The 26,276-nt window shown below is 42.5% G+C and overlaps 1 protein-coding gene and 1 non-coding gene across 2 annotated transcripts in view; one reads left to right on the top strand and one right to left on the bottom strand.

Moving 5' to 3' along the window:
* tubg1 (tubulin, gamma 1) overlaps positions 1-25,832 on the bottom strand; it is a 30,673-nt gene extending 4,841 nt beyond the window's left edge. The window contains exons 1-9 of the mRNA XM_055656739.1: positions 25,676-25,832; positions 18,373-18,485; positions 16,066-16,233; positions 14,615-14,683; positions 7,924-8,003; positions 6,440-6,566; positions 6,251-6,337; positions 4,873-5,023; positions 680-831 (exon numbers count right to left, since the gene is read on the bottom strand). Coding sequence (XP_055512714.1) covers positions 680-831; positions 4,873-5,023; positions 6,251-6,337; positions 6,440-6,566; positions 7,924-8,003; positions 14,615-14,683; positions 16,066-16,233; positions 18,373-18,485; positions 25,676-25,724 — 996 coding nt within the window. The 5' untranslated portion in view covers positions 25,725-25,832. The remainder of the gene's footprint in view (positions 1-679; positions 832-4,872; positions 5,024-6,250; positions 6,338-6,439; positions 6,567-7,923; positions 8,004-14,614; positions 14,684-16,065; positions 16,234-18,372; positions 18,486-25,675) is intronic.
* On the top strand, positions 3,236-3,307 carry trnac-gca (transfer RNA cysteine (anticodon GCA)). Its single transcript has one exon. It is a non-coding gene; the product is annotated as a tRNA-Cys (tRNA).
* Positions 25,833-26,276: the final 444 nt, after the last annotated feature.

Here is a 26,276-nt window from a genome sequence, read left to right as displayed (position 1 = left end):
AGCCCATGTCATCGCCATCAATATCTCACAACTAGCTTTCACACCTTCAATAACTCTACCAGTCTTCATGTCATCTGTTAACCGATGAAGGCAAGCATACCAATGCCTTCTTTACCACTCTAGCCTCTCATGGTGCCACTTTTGATGCGGGGGTTACAAATTTGGGTCCAGAGATCCCTGCACGTCAATGTTATTAAAGGTGTTGCCATTATCTGTATTCTTTTCTTTTACATTCAACCAACTTGCTTGCAAAAAATGATGATACACACAAAATGCTGGCAGTTAGGCTGCGTCTCTGGAGAAAAGGAATAGGTGATGTTTCAAATTGAGACCCTTCATCAGACCTTGCTTGGAGTAAACTGTATCTGCCATTTCTTTGCACATTTCAGTAACTGATCCTACTTTCATTTACCTGGTAACAGCCTTTCTCAATCAATCAAGTTCCTGTCTAATACCATCAAAATCAGCCTTTCACCAATTTAGATTTAATATATTAGTGCACCCTCTTTCCACAACTATTTTTAAATTAATAGAATTATGGTCACAGCTCTCAAAGTGTACCCCCACTGATATTTCAGTCATTTGCCAAGAGGAGGTTGAGTGTTGCCTTTATGGATGTGGAGAGTATCCATACTCATCCTTTCCTTAATGTGGTTCTAACCTAAATCTATATTCTTACCTGAGTAGGGTCCACTTCTCCTTGGATAATGTTGAGGATGGCAATGTAACAGTGGTTAGTTTGCCTGTCTCTGCCAGTGGACACCATCACATTCTTTGGTTGCAACAGTCTTCGCATCACATCCAGGACTGTAGTTTTACGTATACTTGCCAGTTTTAAAAATTAGAGAGTTGTAAACCTGAGGACAAAAGATGCGTTAGTTTTAAAAATTAGAGAGTTGTAATTATCTATCCCTCCCTTTGAACAAAAGTAGCATAGAATCAGTGAACAGAATTAGAGCCAAAACTAACTAGATTCTCATTAAATAAGGCAAACGTATCTGGTATTGGTTTTTGATGGTTTATCATTGTCATGTACAGTGCCCTCCATAATGTTTGGGACAAAGACCCATCATTTATTTATTTGCCTCTGTGCGCCACAATTTGAGATTTGTAATAGTAAAAAAATCACATGGTTAAAATGCATATTGTCAGATTTTATTAAAAGACCATTTTTATACATTTTGGTTTCACCATGTAGAAATTACAGCTGAGTTTATACATAGTCCCCCCATTTCAGGGCACCATAATGTTTGGGACACAAGGCTTCACAGGTGTTTGTAATTGCCCAGGTGTGTTTAAATGCCTCCTTAAAGCAGGTAGAGAGCTCTCAGCACCGAGTCTTTCCTTCAGTCTTTCCATCACATTTGGAAACTTTTATTACTGTTTATCAACATGAGGACCAAAGTTGTACCACTGAAAGTCAAATAACCCATTATAAGACTGAGAAACAAGAATACAACTGTTAGAGACATCAAGCAAACCTTAGGCTTACCAAAATCAACTGTTTGAAACATCATTAAGAAGAAAGAGAGCACTGGTGAGCTCACTAATCGCAAAGGGACTGGCAGGCCAAGGAAGACCTCCACAGCTAATGACAGATTAATTCTCTATATAATTAAGAAAAATCCCTAAACACCTGTCCGACAGATCAGAACCACTCTTCAGGAGTCACGTGTGGATTTATCAATGACCACTGTCCGCAGAAGACTTCGTGAACAGAAATAGAGGTTACACTGCAAGATGAAACCACTGGTTAGCCGAAAAAATAGGGTGGCCAGGTTACAGTTTGCCAAGAAGTACTTAAAAGAGCAACTACAGTTCTGGAAAAAGGTCTTGTGGACAGATGAGACGAAGATTAACTTATCAGAGAGATGGCAAGAATGAAGTATGGAGGAGAGAAGGAACTGCCCAAGATCCAAAGCATAACACCTCATCTGTGAAACACGGTGGTGGGGGTGTTATGGCCTGGGAAAACTGGCTGCTGAAGGTACTGGCTCACTTATCTTCATTGATGATACAACTGCTGATGGTAGTAGCATAATGAATTCTGAAGTGTATAGACACATCCTATCTGCTCATGTTCAAACAAATGCCTCAAAACTCATTGGGCGGCGGTTCATTCTACAGCAAGACAATGATCCCAAACATACTGTTAAAGTATCAAAGGAATTTTTCAAAGCTAAAAAATGGTCAATTCTTGAGTGGCCGTCAATCACCCGATCTGAACCCAATTGAGCATGCCTTTTATATGCTGAAGAGAAAACTGAAGGGTACTAGCCCCCAAAACAAGCATAAGCTAAAGATGTCTGCAATACAGGCCTGGCAGAGCATCACCAGAGAAGACACCCAGCAACTGGTGATGTCCATGTATCGCAGACTTCAAGCAGTCATTGCATGCAAAGGATATGCAACAAAATACTAAACATGACTACTTTCATTTACATGCCATTGCTGTGTCCCAAACATTATGGTGCCCTGAAATGGGGGGACTATGTATAAACACTGCTGTAATTTCTATATGGTGAAACCAAAATGTATAAAAATGGCCTTTATTAAAATCTGACAATGTGCACTTAAACCACATGTGATATTTTCAATTACAAATCTCAAATTGTGGAGTATAGGGGCAAATAAATAAATGATGGGTCTTTATCCCAAACATTATTAGGAAAAGGGGAGATGCAACGAGACCTGGGTGTCATGGTACACCAGTCATTGAAAGTAGGCATGCAGGTGCAGCAGGCAGTGAAGAAAGCGAATGGTATGTTAGCATTCATAGCAAAAGGATTTGAGTATAGGAGCAGGGAGGTTCTACTGCAGTTGTACAGGGTCTTGGTGAGACCACACCTGGAGTATTGCGTACAGTTTTGGTCTCCAAATCTGAGGAAGGACATTATTGCCATAGAGGGAGTGCAAAGGTTCACCAGACCGATTCCTGGGATGTCAGGACTTTCATATGAAGAAAGACTGGATAGACTCGGTTTATACTCGTTAGAATTTAGGAGATTGAGGGGGGATCTTATAGAAACTTACAAAATTCTTAAGGGGTTGGACAGGCTAGATGCAGGAAGATTGTTCCCGATGTTGGGGAAGTCCAGAACAAGGGGTCACAGTTTAAGGATAAGGGGGAAATCCTTTAAGACCGAGATGAGAAAAACATTTTTCACACAGAGAGTGGCGAATCTCTGGAACTCTCTGCCACAGAGGGTAGTTGAGGCCATCAATATTTTATCTGGGGGGTATAGCTCAGTGGTAGAGCATTTGACTGCAGATCAAGAGGTCCCCGGTTCAAATCCGGGTGCCCCCTTCAAACTTTATTTTTTCACACAGAGAGTGGTGAATCTCTGGAACTCTCTGCCACAGAGGGTAGTTGAGGCCAGTTAATTGGCTATATTTAAGAGGGAGTTAGATGTGGCCCTTGTGGCTAAGGGGATCAGGGGGTATGGAGAGAAGGCAGGTACGGGATACTGAGTTGGATGATCAGCCATGATCATATTGAATGGCGGTGCAGGCTCGAAGGGCCGAATGGCCTACTCCTGTACTTAATTTCTATGTTTCTATGTTGAGGCCAGTTCATTGGCTATATTTAAGAGGGAGTTAGCTGTGGCCCTTGTGGCTAAAGGGATCAGGAGGTATGGAGAGAAGGCAGGTATGGGATACTGAGTTGGATGATCAGCCATGATCATATTGAATGGCGGTGCAGGCTCGAAGGGCCGAATGGCCTACTCCTGCACCTATTTTCTATGTATCTCGGGTGGACTATGAGGGGGAGAACTGGATATTTTTAGTGCCTTCCCTCACAGTGAATTCTGCTGTGGGGGGACGTTTCATGTTGATTTCTATAGTGTACTGTTCTGTGTCTTTTTTCTTTTTTCTCTTTTTTGTTTTGTATGGATATATTGACATTTGATCTGTTCAATTAATTTAATCAATCTCTGTAAAGCACTTTGGTTCAAATACTGGTTTTGTTGAAAAGTGCTATATAAATAAAGATTATTATTATTATTATTATCTATGTATTATGGAGGACACTGTATATTGAGATACAGTGGAATGCTATGTTTGCGCACTATCTGATCAAGTCATATTAGTACTAGCAAGACATAAACAAGGACAACAGGCAACACAAATACCAGAGTACATGCATTAAGGTGTTATTACAATGAAATTTCCAAGGTCCACAATGAGATAGGTTGGAAGATCAGTACTGCACCCTACCTTATGGGAGGACCATTCACTAGTCTGATATTGTCATAACTTACACGGTTACCATTTGCTATCAGGATTGCTTGAACATAACCTATATAAATGCATGCACAAGCCCCTCAGACCACCATTTTAATCAGAAGTAGGATGAGCACAGAAATAGTCCAGCTCAGTGGCACAGCTGGTAAAACAGATGCCTCGCAGCACTAGTGATTCAAGGTCGATCCTAACCTCAGGTGCTGTCTGTGTGGAGTTTGCATGTTCTCATCGGTTTAAGATGAAGGGGGAAAGATTTTATAGGAATCTGAGGGGTCACCTTTTCACACAAAAGGTAGGTGTATGGAACAAGCTTCTGGAGGAGGTAGTTGAGACAGGGATTAACGCTATGTTTAAGATGCAATTAGACAGGACAGGTTTAGAGGGTCGTGGGCTAAACGCAGGCAAGTGGGACTAGTGTAGATGGGACACGTTGGTTTGTGTGGGCAAGTTGGGCCAAAGGGCTTGTTTCCACACTGTATGATTCTACGACTCTAAACCATTGATCTTCTCAGAATAGTGGAGCACATTGGCCCTCGAAGATACAAACCACTACAATGTTTCATGACAAACAAATTAATTGTTGTTACATCAAAACATAATTTAAGATATAAAACGAATCACCACGTACTGATTGATCTGTCGTAAGCGGAGTATAGCCAGTCATGAGAAAATGAAGCCTTGGAGTGGGTATAAGGGAAGCAATCAGTCCGATTAGATCATTATTCATATAGCCTGGGTACCGGAGTGTGGTGGTACTTGCAGACATGATTGTGGACACCTATGAAAACAAATCACAAAACAAAGTCATACTGCAGCTAAAATCAATATATCCTCTATCATTAAAACTCATCAACACACTAGGTGAGTAAACCTAAACAGAAGCTGGTCAAAGCTTTGGTGCTGGGAAGCAATAAATGGAAGCATAATTCATCCGTACAAACCCAAGAAAAGAATTAGCTTGATCAGATCAAGGCTGCAAGATAATTCCAGCTGCCCATAAAACTGCATTTCAACATTAGATTACCCTCCATGAGAGCCCCTTCCCCGAGCTGTGCTTCCCACATGATAATGCCAAAGAACTAATGTGTTAGCTGTGCTTCCGATTACTTTTTCTTCTGACCCAAAAGGCCAGCAGCCAAAACGTTAAGCTGGGAAAGTCGGTGGGTGGCAGCAGTAACAATAGCAATAGACAATAGACAATAGGTGCAGGAGTAAGCCATTCATTCGGCTCTTCGAGCCAGCATCGCCTGTCATGGAGGGACATTGTATAAGCTGTAATTTATACATGTTGAAAATGTATAAAAATACCCTTTAATAAAATCTGACAATGTGCACTTTAACCATATGTGATTTTTTCTATTACAAATCTCAAATTGTGGAGTACAGAGGCAAATAAATAAATGATGGGTCTTTGTCCCAAACATTTTGGAGGGCACTATATGTGTGTATATATGTGTGTGTGCATGTATTTGTGAACATGTGTACGTATACACACACTGGACTTTTTTTCTCTTGTTTATTATATTGTTTAGTGTACTATGTTTATATATTCTGTTGTGCTGCAGCAAGTAAGAATGTCATTGTTCTATCTGGGACATATAATGACTATTCAGGACTGGGGGGAAGTGGCAGATAGTGCAAGGGCTGCAGTGCCACCAAGGGTCACGGCGTGCTACATTGAAAGAGTTGGTGACTTTTGATGCTGCAATTGAAAGGGACAAATCAGAGCAGTGTGAGTATGCTACCTGGCTCACTGAGTTAATGCAGCATTTTGTTTTTCTTTGGTATAAATCAGCAAATGTAGTTTACTTGTTATGACACAAGGAATCGTGTGTCTGCAGGAATAACATGAATGAGTTCCTATAGTCAGTTTTGATATTTAAATGAACATCCTGCCACGATTAAATTATTTTTGCACCACCTCTTCTTTTTTCTTCAATTAACCTCCCATATCTATGTCCAATAAGCAATGCTTTGTAGATCTCTGATCTAGTTATTTACTTACCAACTGGTTGATCTGAGAAAAGGAAGGGTTCTGAATATGAAGCCTGTCTGTTGCAATCCGGTTTAGTGCTGTGTTATCAAGAACAACCTTTGAAAACACAAAACAGCAGCTCAGAGCTCAGTTCAAAACAGCAAACCATTCCACAAGTTGCTTGCCACAAGTTGAAACATTCCACTTGAAGTTACTCACCACACAGTCTGCATTTTGAGTTAGTCTCTTCAGTGTTAACAGCGAATTATAAGGCTGCACGACAACATCACTCATCTCATCTTGATTAGGGAACACAGAGTAAGTCTGAACCAACTTCTTTGGGTACCTTCAGAGATATAATGTGAATAGTTTTGCAATTTAGAACAGTCAGACTTTCAAATTCTGATAAAAACTTTGGTTTTCCTCCCTAGACATTTGTAGAGAATGAGATACTCAAATAAAGTACTATTAGTGAAAAATTAGTCTTATCGAGAAACACATTTGGTTAGCGTGATAAATGTGCGAGACCCGTCGATCTACATTGCAGCGTTTTGATGGCGGCAGCGATGGAGAGAGAGGATGTATTAGTCGTTATCTTTCCAAATTTCATAGAAGCTGCAGACTGGAAGGCAGCTGCTGTAAATTCAATATTTTATAAAAGGGAGAATTAAAAAAGAGAACTACGGGCCAGTTAACCTGACTTCAATAACATGGAAAAGGCTATAATTTATTATTAATGAAGTAGTAGAAGGGCATTTAAAATAACAACAAAACTGCGCTTGGTTAATATGTATTTATGAAAAGGAAATGATGCTTGCAAAGCCGCTACATTTTGTGTATGTCACGATCAGCATAAGGGCATTTAATTAGTGTGCTATATTCAAACTATCAGAAAGCAGATTAATCTCTGGAATTATAAAACAAGGGATTATCTAACTGGTATGTATGATATTTTAAAAGAGCTCATAGTCTACACTTGAGGTCGAGTATTTGGGAATGATGACAGGAGAGATTTTTTCAAACAAAGCTGTGAAATCCTCTGTTCCAAGGACTGCAGATGATAATTTGTTGAGTATACAATTCAGAGTAGAATTAAGGAATGTGGTGAAAGGGGAGAAAGTAATTGATAGGGAGGTTAAATCATGTTGCAGATAAGCAGCATGGAGACAGTCCCTTCAAGCCAATTCATCCTATTGTCCAAGGTGCCATCCTGAGCTAGTCCCATATCCCTCCAAACCTTTCCGATCAATAAACCTGTTCAAATGTTTTTTAAACATAATTATACCTGCTTCCGCCATCCTCGAGCAACTTATTCCATATAACCACCACCCTTTATACGAAAAGTTGCCTCTCAGGACCTGATTAAATCTTTCCTCGCCCACTTTAAACCTATGCGCTCTAGTTTTAGACTGTGCCCACCCACTTTATCTATGCCCCTCGTGACTATATATACACCCCTCAGCATCCTTCTCTACAAGGGAAACAGTCCCAGCATATCCAGCCTGGATAACTCAAGCACTCCAGTCCCAGCAACAACATTGTGAATTATTTTGCATCCAGCTTAGTTATATCCTTCCTGTCGTATGGCGACCATTACTTTAATAAACCAATGTCTTAAGACTTGTGTACAGCTTCCAAGCCTTCCAATTCCAATCTCAGTCTACAACAGTCACTTATATTCACAGTAAGTGCATGTTACTCACCTGTCATTTAACTTCTCCAAGAGGTAGGAACCCAAACCAGAACCTGTCCCACCAGCAATTGAATGACATAGAACAAAACCCTGTGGATGAAAACAGGATCAAAAATGATTGAAACTTCATTTAAATAAGTAGCTTCATGGAATTGATTCAAAGTTGAAATCTAGCTCCCTGAAAGTGGCAACACAAGTAGATGGAATGGTAAAAAAGGCATATGGTATGTTTACGTTTATAGTTCAGGGCATTGAGTACAAGAGTCAGGAAGTCATGATGCAGCTTTCTAGGACTTGGGTTTGGCCGCATTTGGAGTTTTGCATTCAGTTCTGGAAGGATGTGGAGCCTTTGGAAAGGTAGAGGATGTTTACCAGAATGATGCCTGGATTAGGAGGTATTAGCTACAGGGAGAGGTTGGACAGCCTTGGATTGTTACCTCTGGAACGCTGGAGGCTGTAGGGAGACTTGATAGAAATATACAAAATTATGTGAGGCATAGATAGGGTAGACAGTCAGAACCATTTTCCAGGATGGAAATATCAAATACTCAAAGGCATAGCTTTAGGTGAGAGAGATTCAAGATTCAAGATTCAATTTATTTGTCATTTGGACCCCTTGAGGTCCAAACGTAATGCCGTTTCTGCAGCCATACATTACAAACAAATAGACCCAAGACACAACATAATTTACATAAACATCCATCACATCGCTGTGATGGAAGGCCAAAAAAACTTATCTCTCCACTGCACTCCCCCCCCCCCCCCCCCCGATGTCAGAGTCAAAGTCAAAGCCCCCGGCTGGCGATGGCGATTGTCCCGCGGCCATTAAAGCCACGCCGGGTGGTGCAAGGTCGCACACCGGGTTCTTGATGTTGGAGCCCCCGGCGTGCGCTCGCAGAGTCCCGCGGCCATTCCAAGCCGCGCGGGGCGGTGATGTCAGGCCCCGCACCAGGAGCTCTTCGACCCCGCAACTCGGGCGGGAGAAGTCGCCGTTGCGGGAGCCCTGAAAAGCGGTCTCCCTCCAGTGACCCGCGGGCTCCCGGTGCCGCCGTCCGCCAGACCCGCAGCTGCAGCCTCCGAATCTCCGGAGGTCGGGCCGCAGCAGCAGCAGCGCTCCACCACCGCTCCGGACTCGGCCAGCTCCGCGACGGTGAGGTGAGTCGTCGGCACCAGAGCCCCCGGTCTTCTCCTGTTGGAGGCCGCTCCACGTTGCAGCCCCAACGACAACGGAGACCCGACAAAGAAAAGGTTGGGTCTCCCGTGCAGGGAGAGATTAAAGGTTACCCCCTCCCTCCCACCCCACCCCCACACACACACCCCAACAAAAAATAACAAAAACTACATAAAAACATAGACAAAAAAATAATAAAAACGCAGACGGTCTGCAGAGGCCGCTGCTGACGACAGTCGCGCCGCCTACCGGGATAAAGCTTAAAGAATATATGTGGGGCAACTTTTTCTACACAAGGGCTGATAAACGCTACGAACGTGCTGCCGAGGTTGGTGATTGAGGCAGATACTATAGTGGGATTTATAAGACTTTTGGATAGACATGAATATGCAGGGAATGGAAGGATATGGATTATGTGCACGTAATGAGAGATGACTGAGAGAAAGGTTGGTCATTGTGGAGTGCAGGAGACCCAGGTGGCTGTGCCTAATGAAAACAGGTACGCCCTCTTGGGAACTGTCGGGGGAGACGATGTTTCCAGTCCGAGCGTCGGACATATCGGTGGCTCCAATCCTAGAGATGGGACTTGACCGGCGATCCATAGTGGTGGGTGACTCCATTGTCCGAGGAGCAGACAGGAAATTCTGTGGCAGCAGACGAGACGCGAGGATGGTCTGTTGCCTCCCTGGTCCCAGGGTTCAGGATGTCATAAGCCGAATTCTGAACATTCGAGAGAGAGAGAGAAGATGAACAGCCGGCAGCTGCACGTAGGTACAAACAACATTGGGAAGAAGAGGAAGGAGGTTCTCCAACACGAGTTCAGAGAGTTGGGAAGAAGACTGAAATGCTGGACTTCTAGGGTGGTTATCTCTGGATTGCTTCCAGTACCACGTGCTAGTGAGGTCAGGAACAGGGGGATAGTGGATCTGAATGTGTGGCTGGGAGGCTGGTGCAGGGAGCAAGGATTTAGATTTATAGACCACTGGGATCTCTTCTGGGGTAGGGGTGACCTGTACAAAAGGGACGGGTTACACCTTAACTGGAGGGGGACTGACATTCTGGCAGGCAGGTTTGCTAGGGCTACACGTGTGGGTTTAAACTAAATAGTGGGGGGGAGGGATTGACAAATTGGGAGTATAAAGATGGAGTTGAAAGGGAAATAGCTACAGGAAAAATTACAAAAGATTCTCGAATTAACGGGAAGGAAAGTTCGAGAAGGGATAAAAAAAGTAAGGTCAGGGCCAATTGTGAGCGGTGCGAGGGGGGACGTGAATATGGAGGTCAGAGTGTTGTATATGAATGCGCAAAGTATAAGAAATAAAGTGGACGAGCTTGAAGCTCAGTTAGAAATTGGCAAGTATGATGTTGTGGGAATTACAGAGACATGGCTGCAAGAGGGCCAGGGCTGGGAACTGAATATTCAATGGTATACCTCCCATCAAAAAGACAGACAGGTGGGCAGAGGGGGTGGGATAGCTCTGTTGGTGATGAATGAAATTCAGTCCTTTGCAAGGGGTGACATTGAAACAAGAGATGTGGAGTCGGTATGGATAGAACTACGGAATTGTAAAGGTAAAAAGACCTTAATGGGACTTATCTAGAGGCCCCCAAACAGTAGCCTGGACTTAAGGTGCAAGTTGAATCAGGAGTTAAAATGGCATAGCAACGGTAATGCTGTGGTTGTTATGGGAGATTTCAACATGCTGGTAGACTGGGAAAATCAGGTTGGTACTGGATCCCAAGAAAGGGACTTTGTAGAGTGCCTTTGTGATGGATTCTTAGAGCTGCTTGTATTGGAGCCTACCAGGGAGAAGGCAATTCTGGATTTAGTGTTATGTAATGAACTGGATTTGATAAAGGAACTTGAGGTTAATGAGCCACTAGGAGGCAGTGACCATAACATGGTCAGGTTTAATATACAATTGGAGAGGGAGAAGGGTAGATTGGAGGGTACAGTTGAATAAAGGGGACTATGGGGCCATGAGGGAAGAGCTGGCCAAAGTTGACTGGAAAGATACACTAGCAGGGATGACAGTGGAACAACAATGGCAGGTATTTCTAGGAATAATACAGAAGGAGCAGGATCTGTTCATTCCAAGGGGAGTAAGGGACGACCGTGGCTGACAAGGGACGTCAGGGGCAGTATAAACATAAAAGATAAGTACAATGTAGCAAAGATGAGCAGGAAGCAAGAGGATTGGGTAATGTTTAAAGAGCAACAGAAGATAACCAAAAAGACAATACGGGGAGAGAAGATGAGGTAAGAATATACAGGAGGATAGTAAAAGCTTCTTTAGGTATGTGAAGAGGAAAAAATTAGTTAAGACCAAAGTTGGACCCTTGAAGACCGAAAAAGGTGAATTCATTATGGGGAACAAGGAAATGGCAGATGAGTTGCACAGGTACTTTGAATCCGTCTTCACTAAGGAGGACACAAATAATCTTCCTGATATAGTAGTGGCCAGAGGATCTGGGGTCACGGAGGAACTGAAGGAATTCCACATTAGGCAGGAAAAGGTGTTGGGTAGACTGATGGGACTGAAGGCTGATAAATCCCCAGGGCCTGATGGTCTGCATCCCAGGATACTTAAGGAAGTGGCTCTAGAAATTGTGGATGCATTGGTAATAATTTTCCAATGTTCTGTAGATCCAGGATCAGTTCCTGTTGATTGGAGGGTAGCTAATGTTATCCCACTTTTTAAGAAAAGCGGGAGAGAGAAAACAGGAAATTATGGACCAGTTAGCCTGACATCGGTGGCTGGAGTCAATTATAAAAGATGAAATTGCCGCACATTTGGATAGCAGTAACAGGGTCGGTCCGAGTCAGCATGGATTTACGAAGGGGAAATCATGCTTGACTAATCTTCTGGAATTTTTGGGGATGTAACTAGGAAAATGGACAAGGGAGAGTCAGTGGATAGTGTACCTGGACTCTCAGAAAGCATTTGATAAGGTCCCACATAGGAGATTAATGGGCAAAGTTGGGAAAAGGAGACGTACAATGGGATCTGGGGGTCCTTGTTCATCAGTCTATGAAAGTAAGCATGCAGGTACAGCAGGCAGTGAAGAAAGCGAAATGCATGTTGGCCTTTATAACAAGAGGAGTCGAGTATAGGAGCAAAGAGGTCCTTCTGCAGTTGTACTGAGCCCTAGTGAGACCACACCTGGAGTATTATGTGCAGTTTTGGTCCCCTAATTTGAGGAAGTACATTCTTGCTATTGAGGGAGTGCAGCGTAGGTTTACAAGGTTAATTCCCGGGATGGTGTGACTGTCATATGCTGAGAGAATGGAGTGGCTGGGCTTGTACACTCTGGAGTTTAGAAGGATGAGAGGGCATCTTATTGAAACATATAAGATTGTTGAGGGTTTGGACACGCTAAAGGCAGGAAACATGTTCCCGATGTTGGGGGAGTCAAGAACCAGGGGTCACAGTTTAAGAATAAGGGGTAAGCCATTTAGAACGGAGATGAGGAAACACTTTTTCCTCACAGAGTTGTGAGTCTGTGGAATTCTCTGCCTCAGAGGGCGGTGGAGGCCGGTTCTCTGGATACTTTCAAGAGAGAGCTAGATAGGGCTCTTAAAGATAGCGGAGTCAGAGGATATGGGGAGAAGGCAGGAATGGGGTACTGATTGGGGATGATCAGCCATGATCACATTGAATGGCAGTGCTGGCTCGAAGGGCTGAATGGCCTCCTCCTGCACCTATTGTCTATTGACATCATGTTCAGCACAGACATTGTGGGTGAAGGGCCAGTTCTTGTGTTGTGCTGTTCTATGTTCTTCCTCCTCCCCATCACCACAATCAGTATGAAGAAAGATCCTGACCTGAAAGGCCACCTATCTATCCATGTTCTCCAGAGATGCTGCTTGACCCGCTCCAGAACCTCATGGGTTTTATTCCAGGCAAGTGACAGGTGAATATATGTGAAGTGGGTTTGATGGGCAGATGGACAAAGGTTAGACAAAAGACTGTGAAATAAGGAATGGAGTGGCGTAAAATGTTTAGCCAGAGGAAGGGGTATCGGTGGATGGGAACGGAGTGAGAAGGCGAGGGCAAAAGAAATGTGTGTGCATCCAGCGAAGTGACACAGAGGAGAGAGGGGTGTGGGGAATGGTGGGGTTGTTAGTTATAATAATAATAATACATTTTATTTATGGGCGCCTTTCAAGAGTCTCAAGGACACCTAGTTATCTAAAATTGCACAATTCATGTTCATATCATTGGGTTGTAAGCAAGATTTGTGTGTTTTAATAAAATGATACAACAATTAACAGGTATAGGTCCACCCCATCTTATGAATGTCAGAATGTTTTTGAGAGACCAATGGGATTGATTTGCTGGCTGCTGCAGGGACCTTCTTAATTCATGACTGCATTTCCACATAAGTATTTGGGTTACAAATAATTCTCAGGAATGGAACTTTGCTGAACCTGTGGAGGACCTGTTGAGTGTTTGCCTGTGAACTGCAATACTTATTTGAACCACTGCATAGAGTTAAATTAATAAATGCCTTGTAAAATCAAACTCCGGTTGCGCATGTAGAGTAAATGGCAGAGCATTATTGTACACAGAGACCTTGTGAATGCATTCCACAGCTGTCTGAAAAAGACAACGCAGGTGGAGAGCGTAGTGAAAAAGGTATTTGACTTAAGATAGATACAAAATGCTGGAGTAACTCAACGGGACAGGCAGCATCTCTGGAGAGAAGGAATGGGTGACGTTTTATGTCGAGACCCTTCTTCAGACTCAAGGTATTTGACTTGCTTGACCTTATAGGTCAAGCATGGAGTGTACGAATTGGGCATTATGTTGCAGCTGTACAAAACAATGGTTAGACCTTGCTTGGAGTATTATGTATAATTTTGGTCGTCACATTATAGGAAGAATGTGGTAGCACTAGAAAATGCAGAAGAGATTTACCAGGATGTTGCCTGGAATCTAGGTCTCTGGTTACAGGAAGTCAGATTAGATTAGCTTTATTCTCACCAGTACATAGCACGCAGAAGGATATTGCTATCATAATCATAATCCTACTTTATCAAACAAGTATGTTTTGCAAAATACAAGGAATTTGATTTGCCTTACAGTCATACCAATAAAGAACAACAAGATAGATGAAATACATTTTAACACAAACATCCACCGCAGTGACTCCCCCACATTCCTCACTGTGATGGAAGGCAAAAAAGAAAGTTCGCTCAAAGGTATATAAATTTATGAGAGGCATAGATAGGGTAGATTCTCAGTCATTTTTACAGGATAGGGGAGTCTAGAACTAGTGAGCACAGGATTAAGGTACAAAATTTAAAGGAAGCCTGAGAAGAACGTTTTTCCACAGAAGGTGATGGTTGACAGATTAGGAGCAGATCTAATCAAAATGATTCAAGGTCATTTGGAAAGTAATTTGCAACAGAAAAGGCAGAGAGAAACGGACCAATTGCAGGCAAATGGCAATAGCACCAGACAGGTCAGCAGGGCCCCTATCCGCACTGTATGATTGGAAGAATACATTTCAAGTGTGGACTCACCTCCAAACTGTCACTTCCATCAGCCTCCCGATCAATTATATCAAAAATATCCTCGTGGATTTTTTCACCCTATGCAGAAAAAATGACTTGATCATATAGCTCTTAAAAAAAAGGACATCTTTTCATGGCAGGTAACGTGACAAATAAAACAACTATCTGGTGATCTGCCACAAGGACAATAAAGCATGCAATTTAGAGAACGAGTTGCACCCAAAATCTAAATTTTACTCAATCCCCTTTAGCCAAATATTCCCTTTCCATTGTTATTCCCCTTATTTATGTTAAACACATATTTACAACCACATCTTCACGCACTCAAGATGATAGAACATTCTGCCATGCTGTGGTTATTATTTCCAACCAGATCTTTTACTCTCAGGTCATTTTTAGCTCTGCCTTATTACCCATAATCAGATCCTGAACAATTGTTTCCCTTACTTGCCGAAACAACACAATGCTCTTGGAAATTTCCCCAAATGCTCCATTAATTTTATTCTTATACTAACTTTTTCAAACGTAATGAACCTCATCTATATGATGATTAAAGTCTGCCATAAATATTGCAATGCTCATCTCAAACTCCTTAAAACGTGGCTATCGTTTAGAAATCTATGCTCTTCCTACCAGTAGGTATACAAAAATGCTGGAGAAACTCAGCGGGTGCAACAGCATCTATTCTAAGGGTATTGACGGATCAAAAATTGGTTGGCAGACAGGAAACAAAGAATAGGGATTAACGGGTCCCTTTCAGAATGGCAGGCAGCAACTACTGGGGTACCGCAAGGCTCAGTGCTGGGACCACAGCTATTTACAACATACATTAATGATTTTGATGAAGAGATTAAAAGTAACATTAGCAAATTTGCAAAATTTGCTGGGTGGCAGTGTGAACTATGAGGAGGGTGCTATAAGGATGCAGGGTGACTTAAGACAGTTTGGGCGAGTGGGCAAATGTATGGCAGATGCAGTTTAGCATGGATAAATATGAGGTTATCCACTTTGGCAGCAAAAACAGGAAGGCAGATTATTATCTGAATGGTGTCAAGTTGGGAAAAGGGGAAGGACAATGAGATCTGGGGGTTCTTGTTCATCAGTCACTGAAAGTAAGCATGCAGGTACAGCAGGCAGTGAGGAAAGCTAATGTTGGCCTTCATAAGAAGAGAAGTTGACTGTAGGAGCAAAGAGGTCCTTCTGCAGTTGTACAGGGCCCTAGTGAGACCACACCTGAAGTATTGTGTGCAGTTTTGGTCTCCAAATTTGAGGAAGAACATTCTTGCTATTGAGGGACTGCACCGTAGGTTCACAAGGTTAATTCCCAGGATGACGGGACTGTCATGGCTTTCCATCTCAATTTGTGCCACGATCTCATCTACCGTCATGAACAGGTACAAAGACTAAACACAATGCAGACTTCAATTGTCAAATAACCCATGTATGTCAGCCATACTCACCTGTGAGTAGCCACTGGCCCAGTTATTACCTGCACCTCCACCATGCTCCGACAGATAGATGTTCTCTGGATTGTACAAATTGGCATAAGGGGAATTCAGGATAGAATGAATCACGCGAGGCTCCAAATCCAACAGCACAGCTCTTGGTATATAATGCTCATCATCCGCCTACATAAATATACATTAAAGTCAAATCTTTAATGAAATGCAAAGATTTCATAACAGAAGAATTCAATTAACCACAGGCATTTAATCCATAAACGATGGACTTTGTATTGGTTGCACCGTATACTTCGCTTTGCACTATTATGGTCCAGTTACTGATCATTTATCATGGCACTGCCCTGAGCTGGTTCATCTCCTACCTCAAAGATAGTAGTTTCTCTACTAACATAGGCAACTCTTTCTCCTCCCCAGCTAGCCTCTGCTGCGGGGTTCCACAAAGCTCCATCCTAGGCCCCATTCTCTTCTCCCTGTATATGCTCACCTTAGGCCAAGTCATTCAAAGGCACGGCATTTCTTTCCACTGCTATGCAGACGATACACAACTCTACCTCCCCCTGAAACCCAACAACCGATCAAATCTACTTAGCCTCATGCACTGCCTCGAGGATATAAAGTGTTGGATGGCCCAGAATTTCTTCCAACTAAACGAGAGCAAGTCTAAGGTCATCCTACTCAGCCCCTCGGACTCCATCAAAACGATAGCAGGCAGCCTTGGAAGCCTTACCCCCTTACTCAAACCTCATGTTGAAAACCATGGCGTGATATTTGACTCCGCGTTGAAATTTGACAAACAAGTCAATGCCGTGGTAAAAGCTAGCTTCTTCCAGCTATGCATGATATCTAAAATAAAACCATTCCCCCAATTTGATGACATTGAAAAGATCATCCATTCATTTATCACCTCCCGCCTTGATTACTGCAACTCCCTTTACACTGGCATCTGCCAATCATCCCTATCCCGCCTGCAATTGGTCCAAAACGCCGCAGCGAGACTTCTGATGAGCACCCGAAAAAGGGATCACATCACCCCGCTTCTGGCCTCTGTCCACTGGCTCCCAGTGCGCTTCAGAATCAATTTCAAGTTCCTCCTTACTTGCCCCCACCTACATCAAAAATCTGCTAACCCACCATACTACGTCCAGGTCCCTCAGGTCGGCCGACTTGGGGTTACTGACCATCCCGCGGTCCAGGCATAAGCTCAGGGGTGACCGCGTTTTGCGGTTGCAGCACCTAGACTGTCGAACAGCATCCCTCTCCTCATCAGAACTGCCCGCTCCATCAACTCTTTTAAGTCTTATTTCTACTCACAAGCATTTCTTGAGGTCCTCTGAGGGAGCTCTGTATGTATTTATGTATGTATTGTTAGATCTATGTACCACTGTTTGTAGAACGTTAGTACCTGCACTGATGTACAGCACTTTGGTCAACAAAAGTTGTTTTTAAATGTGCTATAGAAATAAAATTGACTTGACTTGACATGTAATTAGTATTGTATATTTATTTGTTGTGTTATTGTTTTAATGGGCCTGCATTAAAGTAAAGCTGCAGCAAATAAGGATGTTATTGTTCGATTCGCGGTGCTTATGATAATTAAACACTCTTGACTCTTTCGACACTTCACCTGCTCCAACCTTCATCTACTCCTCCAATTCTAGCCTCCTGATGATCACAAATGTGAAATACTACACTACTGGCACTGTGCCTCCAAACGAGAGCAGTTTTTGTAGGAATTCCATGGCAACGTGTCAACATAAGGCCACGTGTAGAGGACAATGCAGATGTAACCACATAAAGGAAAACCAGTAGGATGATGTGAGGAGTGAGTGAACGGCGGTGAGAGGCCTTACACCCACTTTCTTTCCTCACCTACTCCTCCCAAAGGGTCCCCTACGCCTACAATTCCCATCCTCCCTTATTTTAAGGTGAGTGGGGAAAGATTTAATAAGAAGCTATGGGGCAACTTTTTCAGAGGTTGTGGGAATAAGGAACGAGTTGCCAGAGGAGGTAGATAAGGCAGGTACTAAAGATATTTGGACATGACATTGATAGAAAAGGTTTAGAGGGACATGAGCCAAAAGCAGGCAGTTGGGACTAGTGTAGATGAGGCATCTAGTCAGCATGGGCAAGTTGGACCGAAGAACCTATTTCCTTGCTGTATGACTATAGAGCTCCAAAATAAATATAATTACTGTAACAATGCATCATTTGTGAATGACTACAGCAAGTAAACAAAAGCAGGAACTTCCAAAACACTTTGTTGCTTATAGTATGAAGAACAGATAAATGACCAGTTGTCCATACCTGGTAGAAGAAAACATCCTTCCTGTCGGTTCCCTCGGTGGCAAATTCTTCAACAATTCCTTCAGGGCTGATACCATGTTCTGCACAAAGCTGTTTCCAGAATTCAAAACCAACTGTGAAGACAGAAAGATTATAATGAAAGACACTGTCAAAATTCCACATTTACACTTGGATTAAAGTTGTCTTTCTTTCCCCATTAAAACGTTTTTTTTGTACTTGACAATACTTCAATAATAATTTGACAAATGAAATTTCAAAATGCAGCCGTTGGATTGGCTGAGTAATCAAAATTGAGTTGACAATAAAAACGCAAGCTGTATTGTAGTAGCCGATGTGGAGGGTAAATGTGAGGCCTTGACTTAAGGGGCTCAACTGCTGTGTGGAGAGTAAGTCCTTCAGCAAGAAGGCTGAGCAAGGGTTGAGCAGAGGGGACAGGAGGTAAAAGTATGTGTGCTGTTTCTTGTCAGGATATATCTCTAAGTGGTTGCATTACATTCTCAAGGGGGGGGGGGTGAGTAGTCAGAAGTCATTGTGCATATTTGCATAAATTACATGGGTAGGAAAAGGGATGAGGTCCTGCAAAATGAATATAGGGAATTAGGTAAAAGAGCCACATCTCTAGCGTAATGATCTCTAGATTACTCCTAGTGCCACATGCTAGTGAGAATAGGAACAGTAAGACAGGACAGATGAATGTGTGACTGAGCAGTTGGTGCATGAGACAGAGTTTCAGATTTATGGACCATTGGTATCTGTTCTGGTACAGAGGTGACATGGACAACTCAGATTTTTTTTGCACCAGAACTGGAGGGGAACCAATACCCTTGCAGGCAGGCTTACTAGATCTACAAGGGTTAGTTTATGTAGAATGACAGTGGGTGATCCAATGCATGAATGAGGCGGGTGAAAAGCTAAAAGTCAATATACAGAGTGATGAACGTTCAGAGGACAAGCAGAGGCATGGCAGGGAACGGAGAATGACAATTGGATTAAATTGCATTTATTTTAATGCAAGAAACCTGATGGGTAAGGCGGATGATCATGCAAAGGGGATGTTGATTTATTAAAGTGAGTAAACGGGATGGTACATTGGCAGTAGACCATGATGAAATCAATAAATCCTTTCAGGAATTTTATACCTCCCTATACCAATCAGAATTTCCTACTGATTCCAATATAATGCATGAGTTTTTAAAGAAACTGAAATTGCCAAATTTACCACATAATGAGTCTCTGTTGTTAGATGAACCCATCACGGAGGAAGAAATACAGAAAGCAATCCTTTCGATTAATTCTGGTAAAGCTCCCGGTTTAGATGGGTTTACAGTGGAATTTTTAAAGTATTTCTCAAGTTTATTGTCTCCCTGGCAATGCAAGGTTCTTAAAGAAGCCTTTTTAATGAATATATTACCACAATTCTTTTATGAAGCATCTAATTTTTTAATTCTTAAAACAGATAAAGACCCTACTAAAGTGACATCACATAGACCTATATCACTGTTAAATGTAGATTCCAAAATTCTTTCAAAAATATTAGCTATGAGATTGGAAAATATTTTACCGCAAATTATTTCTGAAGATCCGACAGGTTTTATTAAAAATCGTTACTCATACTTTAAAGTTAGGAGATTAATGAATATCGTATATATAGCGTAAAATAAAACTCCAGAATGTGTCATTTCACTTGATGCTGAGAAGGCATTTGATAGAGTAGGCTGGGAATACTTATTCAATACATGTGAAAATTTTAAGATTGGTCCAAAATGTATCTCTTGGATCAAGCTGATATATCATATATCATATACCTCAGGCTTCTATACTTACCAATAATCAGAGATCCTGTTTTTTCAGGCTCTTTCGAGGTACTAGACAGAGGTATCCTTTAAGTCCTTTACTGTTTGATATCGCTTTGGAACCTTTGGCCACCGCTATTTGGGAATCCCCTAATATTTTTTGTATTGTCCATGAGAATAAGACACATAAGCTATCTCTTTATGCAGATGATCTGTTATTATTCATCTCTAACCCAGAGAAATCTATTCCGACAATAGTAGCACTAAATCAAATTAGTCATTTTTCTGGTTATAAACTAAATCTTAGTAAGAGTGAGCTTTTTTCATTAATCAATCTAATTTCGAATTATGGACAGTTTCCATTTAGATTGACTACCGAATATTTTACTTATTTAGGCATTAAGATTACCAAGAAACACAAGGATCTATTTAAAGCCAATTTTAAGCCTCTAATTGGCCATATCAAACAACAGTTTACTAAATGGTCACCAATGTCCTTATCTTTAATCAGCCAAATTAATGCTATTAAAATGTTTATCCTACCTAAATGTTTTGTATTTATTTCAGACAATACCAATTTTTATTGATAAATCTTTCTTTGATATTATTGACTCCAAAATTTCTTCATATATATGGCAGAATAAAAATCCCAGACTAAGTAAAATATACTTACAGAAATCAAAAAAAGACGGTGCTTTGGCATTCCCGAACCTTAGATTTTACTATTGGGCTGGTAATGCTCGCTATCTAACATTTTGGACAAATTATTTAGAAGATACCCAATGCCCAGGATGGATAAATCTTGAACGTGATTCTATGCTAGGGCTATCATTGGCTTCTATTCTAGGGGCCTCGTTACCTTTTACAATTACGAGATTGAATAAATATACGACTAACCCAATAATAAGACATACATTCCGAATATGGTTTCACTTTCGTAAGTTTGGATTGAATGATTTATCTTATCGAGTTCTATCATATCTAATTTTTTCTTCCAACCTTCTAGTGTTTTTGTTTTACCCCCCGTTACCAGATCCTGGTACCATTTATTTTTTTAATTACTATTGCACCTTATGCTTGTAATAGTTCCATAAATGCAGACCACGTCTTTTGGAAGTGGTCTGCTTTGCCTGCTAGGAGGAGTCTCATCTCTTCCAGGTGTAATGTTTCGAACAAGTTTGAAATCCACATTTTTATTGTTGGTATTGGAGCGTTTTTCCAGAATTTGAGTATAAGCTTTTTTCCCATTATTAGCCCGTAATTAAGTAAGTTCTTTTGAAACACGTTTAGTTCGGGGTTTCCTTCCGATATTCCAAAAATGATCCATTCTGCTTTTGGTACAAGTTTTATTTTAATTAATTTTGTGAAGATTTCAAATATTTTGTTCCAGCATTTTTATACGAAAAACAAGAGTGCGCTATGGTAGCTTCTTGTGACTGACATTTATCACAAATGGGTGAGACATTGGGGAAAAGTTTATTTATTTTAGTTTTTGAATAATATAGTCTATGTAATGTTTTGAATTGAATTAAAGTATGTCGTACGTTGATCGAGCATTTATGCACATATAGTGTTTATCCCAGCTCTCTTTTGAAATTTTTATAGCTAGTTCTTGTTCCCAGTCTCTTCTAATACCATCGGTTGTAGGTATTTCTATATTTAAAATAATGTTGTATAAGTATGATATTAGATTTGCTGATTCAGCCTTTGTCTTCATGGCTTCATCCAGTAAGTCTGGAGGCATGTTATGATAGTCTTTTGTGTATTTTTTCAGATAGTCACGGATTTGAAGATATTTAAAATATTGATTATTTTTCAAATTATATTTTAGTTGTAATTGTTGAAATGATAATAATTTTCCTAATTCATACAAGTCTCTGAGCGTTTTGATTCCCATTGTGTAAATGATGTATCTATAATTGAGGGTTTAAACGACGGGCTATTGACTATTGGCATTAAAAGAGATAGATTTCTTAATTTTAGGTTCTGTTTTATTTGTTTCCAAGTTCTAATTGTGCTATGTATCATTGGATTTTTATTATAATTTTTGTTATTCATATTCATTGGTGAGAGGAGAGTCGCTCCCGTATTACACGGAGAGCAGTTCTCTCTCTCCATTACAATCCAGTCCACCTGCTGGGCAGAGTTGTCCAGCAGGTGAATCATATTTTTAATATTTACTGCCCAATTATAGTACATAAAGTTAGGGAGCGCTAGACCACCCATCTCTTTTGGTTTACTAAGGTGTGCTCTTTGTATTCTGTGGGATTTATAATCCCATATAAAATTTGTAATGTCCGAGTCTAGTTTTTTGAAAAACTTTTTTGGAAGATATATAGGTATTGATTGAAATAAATATAGGGGATGTGTAGTAAAAAGATCATTTTTATAGCATTTATTCGACCTATTAAAGACATCGGGAGCGTTTTCCAGAATTTGATTAGATTATTTAGTTTCTTAAGGAAGGGACTATAATTGGCATTAAACATAGCGTGATAGTTTTTAGTAATTTCAATTCCCAAATATTTGAATTTTTCTGTGGCTATTTTAAAGGGGAATTTCAAGAGATGTGTTGAGTCTTTCGGTTTTATCGACATAATTTCACTTTTGTTCCAGTTTATTCTGTATCCTGAGAAAGATCCAAAGTCCTCAATTAGATTTAATATGTTTGGTATACTGATTTGGGGTTTTGTGATATACAGTAGTACATCATCTGCGTATAAAGATATTATGTTATTTCAATATTTTGTATTATAACCGTAAATATCCGGGTGTGTTCTGATTTTTTCAGCTAAAGGTTCAATTACCAGAGCAAATAACAGCGGTGATAATGAACATCCTTGTCTATTGCCCCTTGATAATTGGAATTTCGTAGATAGTATATTATTAGTTAATATTCTAGCCGTGGGTTTGTTATATAATAATTTTATCCATGCGATGAAGTTCTCTCCCATTTGAAATTTTTGCAATACTTTAATCATATAATCCCATTCTACTTGATCAAACGCTTTTTCTGCGTCCAATGAAATGATAGATAACTCTTGTTCTTGAGGTTTGTGAGAGTGCATTATGTTAAGCAGACGTCTCAGGTTATTAAATGAATGTCTCTTAGGTATAAATCCCGTTTGATCCTCATTTATTAATTTACTAACATATTGACTTAGTCTTCTAGCTAGTGTTTTCGCTAATATTTTTTGATCCGTATTTAACAAAGCAATAGCTCTATATGAGCCTGGCTCTTCTATATCTTTATATTTTTTAAGTATTAATGTGATCGTTGATTCTGCTAGTGTTTCAGGTAAGATTTGTTCTTTAAAAGCGTATGTATACATTTTCTGTAGACGTGGTGTAACTATGTCGTAAAAACATTTATAAAATTCATTACTGAATCCGTCTGGTCCTGGTGTTTTTCCATTCTTAAGTGTGTTTATTGTGTCTTCTATTTCCTTAGATGTAATTTGTGCTCCCAGTTCCTCTTGTTCCTTCAGTTCTAGTTTTGGAAGGTTACAATTGTCCAGAAATTCTGAAACTTTATTATTGTCTATTAGCGTTTTCGATGTGTATAAATTCTTGTAAAATTGAGCAAATCTTTTATTGATATCATTAGGTAGTGTTAAATATTTACAAATTAGACATTTTTGAAGGCTACACTGGACTCATGTTTAGGTTATACCTATTATTAATGTAATCCTGATCCCTATGTATCAATATCATTGTTATGTTTATCTTTTTTTTTGGGGGGGAAAAAAACTAATAAAAAGATTTAAAAAGAAAAAAAACGTAGGCCATTCAGCCCATCAAGTCTACTCTATATTCAATGTGTTCAGGAAAGTTTCCTCAGACAATATGTAGAGGGCCCCACATGGGATAGAAGAAAGCTTAAATCCCCACATGGGATAGAAGAAAGCTACTCTTCAATAATTTGGAAGGCAAGTGACCACAATGCCCTTTGGAACCAGTAACCACTGTTCTATTATCTTTTAAATAGTTACAGATACAAATGGGGTAAGCCCACAAGTTAAAATTCTGAAGGTACACAAAAAAGCTGGAGAAACTCAGCGGGTGCAGCAGCATCTATGGAGCGAAGGGAATAGGCAACGTTTCAGGCTGAAACCCTTCTTCAGAGGAAGTTTCAGTCTGAAGAAGGGTTTCGGCCAGTCCACGGGGACTGATCCTGAGTCTATACAACATTGGAAAATGATCACCAAAGCATCCACGATTTCCAGGGCCACCTCCTTGAGTACTCTGGGATGCAGACCATCAGGATGGGGATTTATCTGCCTTCAGTCCCAAGTTTCTCCAGAGAGTTTTATTGTTGTGTAACTTTGTATGTCCCAGACAGAACAATTATTATTGTTTGTGTATGTATATGCAAATATAGATAGACACAAAATGCTGGAGTAACTCAGCGGAACATGCAGCATCTCTGGATAGAAGGAACGGGTGACGTTTCGGGTCGAGACCCTTTTCAGTATGTATATGTATACATACATACATACATACATACATACAACGATAGTGCACCAAGGTTGTAAATCAGGAGGGCAGGGGTGAGTCATAAGATAGCTATGGCAGATAAAGTGATGGAGAATCCTAAGAAGTTCCATAAATATAGTAAGAGCAAAGTGGTGCAGGCTCGAAGGGCCGAATGGCCTACTCCTGCACCTATTTTCCATGTTTCTATCAAACGCGATGGAGAAGCGACGGGTACTGTAGTAGAAACTCTCCCACTATCTATGAACCGAATCCTATGGCCCCCTCACCCCCAGCTCCACCCCCCCGACCCCCTCACCCCCAGCTCCCACCCCCGGCCCCAGCTCCACCCCCGGCCCCCTCACCCCCCCGGCCCCAGCTCCACCCCCGGCCCAGCTCCCACCCCCCGACCCCCTCACCCCCAGCTCCACCCCACGGCCCACTCACCCCCAGCTCCACCCCTCACCCCCAGCTCCACCCCACGGCCCCCTCACCCCCAGCTCCACCCCCCCGGCCCCCTCCTCCCCCCATCCCCAGCCCCAGCCCCCCCCCCCGGCCCCCTCACCCTCACCCTCCCACCCCCAGCTCCACCCCCCCGACCCCTCTCCCCCCAGCTCCACCCCACGGCCCCCTCACCCCCAGCTCCACCCCACGGCCCACTCACACCCCCAGCTCCACCCCTCACCCCCAGCTCCACCCCACGGCCCCCTCACCCCCAGCTCCACCCCCCGGCCCCCTCACCCCCGGCCCCGGCCCCAGCTCCACCCCCCGGCCCCCTCACCCCCAGCCCCAGCTCCACCCCCAGCTCCACCCCACGGCCCCCTCACCCCCAGCTCCACCCCCCGGCCCCTCACACCCGGCCCCAGCTCCACCCCCCGGCCCCCTCCCCCTCACCCCCGGCCCCCTCACCCCCCCACCCCCGATCCCGGCCTCTTCCACCGCGGGGCCTAATGCCCAACAACCCGGCGGCCCAGACCACCGTGTACCGTCACATCACATCGCAGGCCCCGTGGTGGGAGACAGACGCGGCCACTTACTCTGGTTGCCGCACTGGCCGAGCTGCATGGTGATGATTTCCCGAGGCATCTTCGCCGCCGCTCTTTGCTCCTGCCCGCCAACACCGCGGGTGCGCGCCGCTCGTGCCCGCCAACACCGCGGGTGCGCGCCGCTCCTGCCCGCCAACACCGCGGGTACACGCCGCTCGTGCCCGCCAACACCGCGGGTACACGCCGCTCGTGCCCGCCAACACCGCGGGTACACGCCGCTCGTGCCCGCCAAACACCGCGGGTACACGCCGCTCGTGCCCGCCAAACACCGCGGGTACACGCCGCTCGTGCCCGCCAAACACCGCGGGTACACGCCGCTCGTGCCCGCCAACACCGCGGGTGCGCGCCGCTCGTGCCCGCCAAACACCGCGGGTGCGCGCCGCTCGTGCCCGTGCACCACCCCTGCGCAAAGCCAGCGCTGTCCGTGGACAGTTCCAGTTGTCAGGATGTCTAATCTTCAAAAACAAACACAATACGGGGAACCAGGCAGCTCGGCCCGCCAAGCATATCCTATCCTACCCTATCATGTACCTGTCCGTGCCCTTATATTGCTGCTACTCCTAATCCTAATGCTGCCTCAGCTTCTTCCACA

The sequence above is a fragment of the Leucoraja erinacea genome, chromosome 27 (assembly GCF_028641065.1).
Source record: "Leucoraja erinacea ecotype New England chromosome 27, Leri_hhj_1, whole genome shotgun sequence".
In the NCBI taxonomy this organism is placed as follows: domain Eukaryota; kingdom Metazoa; phylum Chordata; class Chondrichthyes; order Rajiformes; family Rajidae; genus Leucoraja; species Leucoraja erinaceus.
Note: the sequence above shows the minus strand (reverse complement) of the source record. Positions and strands in the feature narration are given on the sequence as shown.